General features: G+C 39.9%; 1 protein-coding gene across 2 annotated transcripts in view; it reads left to right on the top strand.

Annotated features, from left to right (window-relative positions):
- The window catches only part of col2a1b (collagen, type II, alpha 1b), a 45,300-nt gene that overhangs the window by 22,632 nt on the left and 14,218 nt on the right, over nt 1-8,450 (top strand). For both annotated transcript variants that reach the window (XM_005740076.2, XM_005740074.2), the window contains 10 exons: nt 421-474; nt 1,228-1,326; nt 1,596-1,649; nt 2,014-2,067; nt 2,481-2,534; nt 4,198-4,251; nt 4,616-4,660; nt 4,749-4,847; nt 7,911-8,018; nt 8,158-8,211. In XM_005740076.2, coding sequence (XP_005740133.1) covers nt 421-474; nt 1,228-1,326; nt 1,596-1,649; nt 2,014-2,067; nt 2,481-2,534; nt 4,198-4,251; nt 4,616-4,660; nt 4,749-4,847; nt 7,911-8,018; nt 8,158-8,211 — 675 coding nt within the window. The remainder of the gene's footprint in view (nt 1-420; nt 475-1,227; nt 1,327-1,595; nt 1,650-2,013; nt 2,068-2,480; nt 2,535-4,197; nt 4,252-4,615; nt 4,661-4,748; nt 4,848-7,910; nt 8,019-8,157; nt 8,212-8,450) is intronic.

The raw sequence follows: 8,450 nt of genomic DNA, 5'->3' as shown, positions 1-8,450 counted from the left end.
TAGATAGATAGATAGATAGATAGATAGATAGATAGATAGATAGATAGATAGATAGATAGATAGATAGATAGATAGATAGATAGATAGATAGATAGATAAGTTGTACTTCCTCTTCCTCTTCCTCTCAAATATTTAATTTCAGCTGCAGCAGTAGATTGTTTATGTGCAGTCACCAAAATGAAATTAGAAAACAGAGTTAATGAAGCCTGTGAGCAATGTGCTCTCATTCATGTTTCCGTTCTTAGTCATTTCCATCAGCAGGTGCTGCTTCCTGCACAGGGGGCTAGTCAGAGGTGTAAAATCAGTCTCACATGGTGCCATATGTTCTGTAATCCCACCTTACTTTAGCATATGTCTGCAAAGAGATGCCCGATGACTCATCCAGATTTAGCCAGTAATTCTCCTTCCTTTCTCTGACAGGGTCTGACTGGACGCCCCGGTGATGCTGGGCCTCAAGGCAAAGTTGGACCTTCTGTATGTTCATGTACACGTTTCTTGTTGTAACAGACATTAATTAGTCGTTGTTGTTTACTTGTAAATTAAGAGAAATAACTACATGCTGTGCATCCGCTTGCTGTATTAAGAGCCGTGTGTTATTTTTAATATCACATGTGAAACAACCAGGGAGAGACTTGTAATTTTACCGAATGTGCTCTGATCACATAATGACTCATGAGTGGTTTCATCAAATTGAATTGTGGGAAATTTATCCGCCCATTATCCGCCAGCCTTATACTGTAGCTTACTTCCACGTTCTCGCTGAATTCAGGGGGCTGCGTTTTTTCTCTTTCACTTTGGGCTCCGTTTGCCACACAGTCTCCTGTTTTTAAGGATAACATTCAATCCTTATGTTTATACACTTTGTTAGTAGTGACGGTGGAGCCGTAAACTCTGTAAGCTGCACCACTCACTGAAGCCTCACTAATTAATTTAAACACCTAAAAAATAAATGGATTTGAAATAGTGCAACTCACATTTATTTAATATGCAACCTACATTTCTGCATAATGATTTCAGATTTGTAATATTATGATATTTGTCTAAATGTGCAACAAACAGCTACATTTTTTGGTTGGATTACTAAATGAATGGATGTAACATTACTGGGGGATTATACACAGTGTGTCATGGATTTTGCTGTATATTAATTAGATTTTTTAGTCACATTTTTAATTTTGTTAGCGAAACATATGGCAGTTATTTACCGTTTGGCTTGACTTTACTCAGGGAGCGCCTGGTGAGGATGGTCGTCCAGGACCTCCTGGTCCACAGGGAGCCCGAGGACAGCCTGGAGTCATGGGATTCCCTGGACCAAAGGGAGCAACTGTAAGTAAAAGGGAAAAAAAGTACCTTCTTTAAGGGAGTAATATTTTACAGTGTGTTGCAATGTGTTTTATTTGTCCTTTCTAAAACATAAATGCATGATTCAAAAATGCACAGTATACCTGTTCAGCAACATGTGGAGTGTTGCTGAGTAATTTTATATAATTTGATGAGCATCATCACCTGTATCCACCTTTGTTCTCACAATAGGTGCAAAGGGATCAGCAGTAGCATTTTCACTAACCACTGGATTTTATTTCTGCTTTTCTAAGGGTGAACCTGGCAAGTCTGGTGAGAAAGGACTGGCTGGAGCTCCTGGTCTGAGAGTACGTTCATCGTGTTTCCATTTTATGTTTTGAAACGAACGCTCCTCAGATTGACTGCTGTGTTTTTATGAAGCATTAATTAATCACGTGCATAAAAACATAAACATGTTATGCTAAAGTAAAGTCTCTTTTTAGAGCCAAATATTTGTTATTGTCAGAAACTATAAACTTTTGATTAGCTTCATTTTTCAAGTACACAGTTTCACAGAGTCCAGCTTCAGCACGAGAAGCCTCAGTTATATATCTGTCAGATGTCTGCCAAGTTAAGAGCATCACCTTTGGCTTTAGTGCTGATATCTGTCAAACCTCCTCCTCCACCTCCCACCCCATCCTCCTCTGGCTCTCTCTTTCTTCGTCTCCCCAGGGTCTGCCCGGCAAAGATGGAGAAACTGGCTCAGCTGGACCCCCTGGCCCTGCTGTACGTATCTCTATCGCTCCCATGCCACTTTATATACCTTCAACACCGATATTATCTTATCCCTTTTCTACGTCTGCACTTAGAAGCAGTCTTTGTTATCTCCATTTCCCAGACTGCTTCTATCGTAGCTCTGTCTGGAGAAAAAAAAGTCCTTGACCAAATTGTCTGTACATCACGTCACACCATCACTGACTTACAGACTTTCAACTTCTTTTGAAGATTATGTTTCAGCAAACTAAACAAACCTTTTTGAACTAGAGAACATTTTGTATATGATAAATATTTTATTTTTATAATGTTTACTAAGAAGTGGAAGGTTTTGCAGAATTTTCCCACCATTTTAACTGTCAGCCAGACGTGAAATTGCACAATTTTAATGAATTATATGAAGTGACTGTAATTATGACTTTTAGGGTCCTGCTGGAGAAAGAGGAGAGCAAGGACAGCCTGGTCCCTCTGGCTTCCAGGTGAGTCTGCATACTTAACGCTTTGCTATAACACCTGTGAGCATATATGAGCAGTTGTATCACTACTTTTATATTGTGCAGTTATACATAGAAACTTCAGTTTATTGCTTTTCTTCTGCTGAGCAGTGCCAGAATCGGGAACCACTTGTTTTTTCTATGATCACAGTTGTTTATGGTGCAACAGAGAAATATATGTATCATTCCATTAAAGTATATTTTAATGGAATGACACATATTTAACATGTATGTTAATTACATGAATTGCGTGTTGTGAGCATACAGGAAACATTTGCCTGGTAAGATTAGGTTATGTCTACTATTTAGCTAGAAAACTGCAGCTAAAGGGGCTCAAAAACTCTGAAACTGGGCACGTCTGTCACCGAGTCATATGTTGGGTATGAGTGTTGCAGAATGGCTCACACGTATGGTTTCACCTAGATGTGCCAAACTTGCTGGGCACATGTATCCTGTGCAGCAATTTTACTTAATCTTGCAAAATCTAAAGACATTTATAATCCAGTGTTCAAAACTGTGACTTGACATTAGGTCCTGCTGCAGCAGTGCAACAAATTTTAGTTATAGGTGACAATAAGGAAACTGTTGTTCTGCCAGTTCAAATGTTCCTTTTCAGTGTTTGATACTGGGCCACCTGCACGTTACAGCTACAGGAAACTGTTGTTTTGGAAATCAATACCACGAAGCTCCCGGCACACACTTCATGTGCTGATGTTAATGCCAGAGGAGTCTTAGATCTCTGCAGTCAGTGAGTCAGCAGAGCTGGTGACTTTTACACACGATGCTCTGCTGACTCTTCGCAAACCCGCTCTGTGACTTTACATGGTGAGCCACTAAAGCGAATTGTGGAATATCTACAGTGGCAGAAATTTCACGAACTGACTTGTTGCGAGTGGCAACCTGTTCGAGTACCACGCTGGAATATGATTAGCTCTATAGAGCAGCCCATTCGTTCTTGTAAAAGCAGTCTGCTGGCCAGGTGCCTGATTTTATACACATGTGGCAACAGGACTGAAAACACCTGAATTCACAGATTAAGAGGCGTGGTCTCACACATTCCTCCATATGCTCCCTTATTCAGAAAGGATGGCTGCAGCAGGTGGCTCTGCATATTTAACAGGTTGGCAGATATGTTTCTTTACCAGATGACCTTTGTGATGCAGCCCCAGAGGAAGTTGTATCCCCTCACAGGATCAAACTGCGGCTCTTTCACTTGTACATGTCATTACTGAGTTCCAGTCATAGCGCCACCTTTTAGCAGCAGAGATCTTTTCCGAGCATATTAACAATTTCCCAAGCTCCTTATTGATGTTCTAACGATTTAGCTTATGAGTTTTCCCTGAACTGTGTTTCCATGGCAATGCAGTAAATTAAAATGTTTCAACATGAAAAAACGAAGATGTTGTTATTCAGCCACAAATCACCTGATCTTTCCCAAGTTTCCTGTGACAGAGACACATACTGACAGGAAGATGGAGTCATACGTGACAGCCATAATTCAGTCCACAGGAAGTGATATGTAACTCCTGTCAGCACTGCAGGCCTGAAGACACGTTCATGCAACAATAACACCATCTGAAGCGTAGGGGGGTGCAGACTTGGATCTTCGCTGCATTCAGTGTTAATGCTTCTTCTCTCCTGCACACAGGGTCTTCCTGGCCCTCCTGGTCCACCTGGTGAGGGAGGAAAGCCTGGAGATCAGGTTTGTGCACTTTCATGATCAAATAAGACAAATAAGACAAAGATAAAAAAGTATACAAAGATAGAGTATAACATATGAATTTATGTACTTACTCCAAGGTCATGATTCAGATTAATTACACAGGTAATTAAACAGTTTGAGCGCTGCTGCTTTTTTCCAACGTTATCAGTGACTGCAAAAGTCTTAAGACTTAAGATGTCGTCTACCAGATTTCTAAACTCTTAAAAATATATAATTACACTTAATATTTGCTTTTTGGCTTTAATTTAGTTTGGTTAGTGCTATGAGTATAAAGCATAACTAAGTATCTCAACAGCAATAGTCTTGCAGGTCTTTTAGCTTCTCTTTCTTTTCACCATTCAAGGGTGTTCCTGGAGAGGCTGGACTTGCTGGTGCCACTGGACCTAGAGTAAGTTCACGATCTTAACATAATTTCATTATACTGTAGGCTGCTGATTAACATACATGCCGCTGATTGTCACTGTGCTACTGTTCAGGGAGAACGTGGTTTTCCCGGCGAGAGAGGAGCCGCTGGCCCTCAGGGTCTGCAGGGACCCAGAGGTCTGCCTGGAACTCCTGGAACTGACGGACCCAAGGTGAGTCCAGCAGCCAATAACAAGCATGTTTTTTTAACTGATTAAATGTTGCTCCCTGAGGTTCACCCAACCCACTGCGAAACACGGTGAGATTTTCAATATTCTTATCACAGGCAGCAGAAACAGAGCAGTCTGAGCGTATAATTGAATAATAATTAGCTCGAGTGTTTGCGAGTTAAGCTGTGTGTACTCAGCATTTTAGCGTATATTTGGTGTTTTCAGCCTAAAATTAGAGAAAGCGGGCAGCATCATTCCTCACTCTGCTGCACTGAGCAGTCTAGTTAGTATGTGACAGTATATGACAATAAAACCTCTGCTCAGTTTTCCAGTTTTGAAAAAAAAGAATCAACTTAAGTGCCTATCAGGTCCCAGACTACAGGTCATAATCTAAACTGGTTCATTTATAGCTTTTATTTTATTCCAGTAAATATAAGATACTTTGTTGTCATTATACAAGAATGTACAACAAAACTACAGATACAAAGTATAAGGAGGATTAAAAAGAGAGCACAAACCTTCCTTTCCCTGGTAGAACATTTGGAAGTATTGCATGACAGGAGCCATGTTAGGTAAAAATGTACATGCTATCTAACCATCACCTAAAATCAATAAACCAAAGTTAAAATACACATTGTAAAATCTTGTCCATCCTGGTCACTCCCGATGAAAATTTAACATCTTCAGCTCAGCCTCCTGTCTTTTTGTCAGCACCACCATCTCCAAACCACACATCATACCCGTCTCACTACCATCTTTTAAACCTTCCCTTTCACTCTCTTTACGATCCTGCTGTCACAAGTCACCCCAGACACTCGTCTTCATCCACTCCATCCTGCCTGCGCTCCCTGTGCAGGCTGTCAGCTGCTTTAGATAAATATAGTGTAGTAAAGACTGAGATGCAATGCAGTTCATTTTGTTCAACTTAAATTATGTACAGTTCATTCAGATTTATATTTTTCCTCACAGAGAAACATAATCCATTCCAAAGATATATAGCACAATATCTAAACATTTTTTAATCCCTGTGTTTGGACATTCAGAGTTCGATAACAAAGTCATGTCTGCAGACACTGTAACCGTGAGGGACATGCTTACAGTGTCTGCAGGGGAAAATCAAAAAACTCAAAAATCTGATGGAGTGGTTTTGTTGCAAAATAATAGATGAGGGTTAAATATTTAACGATGTTATTCTGCAGAAGTCATTAAACACCATCGTTTGCTCACGTGTGTGCTTCAGGATATCGACTGAACCTCACACCGACTGTAACTGAGGTCTCTACGGTGTGGCTGGACTGAAGCAGAGCATTTTTCTTTCTTTTGTTGAGACAGAACAGCTTTTTCCTTCATGATCTAATGTTTGCATTTGTCTTTTTAATAACACATGTGCCTGATAAATGTTGGTGTAAGGTTGCTCCTGTGCAGGTTGTACTGTTGAGCTAATGCTAAATCAACAGAGTTACATTTGGCCACCAGGTCTCGAACCGTAATAAGCTTTTTCTTTGCTTCCAAAGCTAAACTTTCAGTGTTTCCTAGACTGAGTAAAAGCCTATTTTCCCCTAGAGGCTAAAAAATTCTAATTCCTGAGACAGTTTAAGTTCAGCATCCTTAGGTTTTTTTTTACTGACTAAAATAGTAGATCTCTGATGTAATTCAAAGAGTGGAAAACAGAAGAAAACATATTTTTAATAAGCTCTCCTTTACTTTTAAACTTTCTTCCTTTGGGTTCTTGTGAATAATTGCTTTGTAGATATGAGTCACAAGCAAACACAGTTTTGTCAAAAGTTGAGGATTAGTGGTTGAAGAGCCATCAGTAACTAGAATTGAGCGTCAGTCAGCAGTTCAGGTCTGGACGTTTGTTTTATTTCTGTTTTCTGCATTCATGTTATTTCATAAATTTATAATACTTTAAAACAAAATAAAATATTTCCTACATTCACTGCAGCTGATGGCTCAGTGTGTCTCCAGTCAGGCTATACACTCACTTGCCATCTGTCAGCAATTTCCAGCCACTGCAGTGATTTGTCACAATGGCACTGTGAGCAGAGGAAGAGCTCAGAGAGGCTGCAATTCCCACTTTGGGATTGTTATCTGGTCGGATTTTAATCCCAGTTCATAGGTTTTCATCCCCAGACATAAGTGGTTAGAGGATGAGGATTATAGACTGTGAGTGTGATGGTGGTGACGATGAAGAAGGGATGAACCAACAGTCTGTAGAAAAGCAAGTTTCTGAAAACAATTTGTTTTATAAGAGGGATCGTTTGTCGGCCTCTTTGAGTTAGAGTATTATTCTATAGTATTCACAGCCAGTGTTGTGCTTGTGTTAGCCCTGTGGTTATGGCTTAATGATAGGCAGAAGAAATGCTGCGTGTGTCTGATTTATAGGCTGCACGATAAAGCACCGCAGCACAGCTGAAGTTTTGACTCAGAGTGAGCCTATAGGAGTACTTTTTAAAAAAAACAATCAAAGTCTGCATTTGCTTTCAATTGTTTCAGCTTTGATGTGTGAAATAGAGATTCGTGCCTTTATGATAAAACGCCCTTTGTCCTTTTAATAACAGAATTAAAGGTAAACCCACCATCACAGCAAAACACATGAAATTAAGATGTCTTTATGTTTAAATTAAAAGTGACCGACTCATTAGAGAGTTGGGCTTTTTTTTAACATTCTTCTGTAGCAAGAAGAAAAAGAAGTTGGCAGGATTATTTTCTCTTTTATTCTCTCAGTCATCTGTTAACCTTGAAGACAACAGGCAGGGACAAAGATGAGCATCGGCCTCTTTTGTTGAATGAGCAGATGTTCTCTCACTCTGAGACGGCACCGTGTTTGTGTTTCTGACTCATATTGTGGGTTATTAAACAAAGCCCGAGCAGAATCTGTCTGAAATGTGACAGAACATCATCACAAGCCTTTTTGCAAGTCTTTTTTAAAGACCTTGACTGAATCAGGAGGTATAAAACATCTTTGTGCATGTGTAGCAGGTGCTTAGAGAAAGTAAACAGTTGAAATGTCTCCTGTCTTTGAACCCAAACCTGTCGTCTCATTATATTTTTGATTAATAATAGGGAGCGATTGGACCTGCAGGTACTGCAGGGGCTCAGGGACCCCCTGGCCTGCAGGGTATGCCTGGAGAGAGAGGAGGTGCTGGTATTCCTGGACCCAAAGGAGACAGAGTAAGCCATGATGGGAAACAAGTGTTAGCAAACTGAATGCATAAACACTCAATTTGTGGAATTTTCCCTACTTGAGTATAATTTTATGCATATTTTCTTGTCACACGACAGACTTTAATTCAGTTCTTTATCCCCACAGGGAGACCTTGGAGAGAAAGGACCCGAAGGTGCTCCAGGCAAAGATGGTGCCAGAGTGAGTGACTGTCATTCATTTGGGTTTTCGTGAATGACAGTAGCTTCTGCTGAATACAGATAGAGCGACTTTCATTTATTTCCTGGAAATAAAATGTTGCATACATATCTATCTGCACATGTGAATCTCTTATTTACAGCATATTATACTTTAAATGTAATCTGAAATCTAAAATATTCATTCTTTTGTTCTTTAGAATAAAAGTGTTTTGTTATTCCCGCTGCTCATTTTAAAGCAAA

Source organism: Pundamilia nyererei, unplaced genomic scaffold (genome assembly GCF_000239375.1).
Source record: "Pundamilia nyererei isolate P.nyererei 1_Seehausen unplaced genomic scaffold, PunNye1.0 scaffold00096, whole genome shotgun sequence".
Lineage (NCBI taxonomy): Eukaryota > Metazoa > Chordata > Actinopteri > Cichliformes > Cichlidae > Pundamilia > Pundamilia nyererei.
The sequence above is the reverse complement of the archived record's forward strand: the minus strand, read 5'-3'. Positions and strand labels throughout refer to the sequence as shown.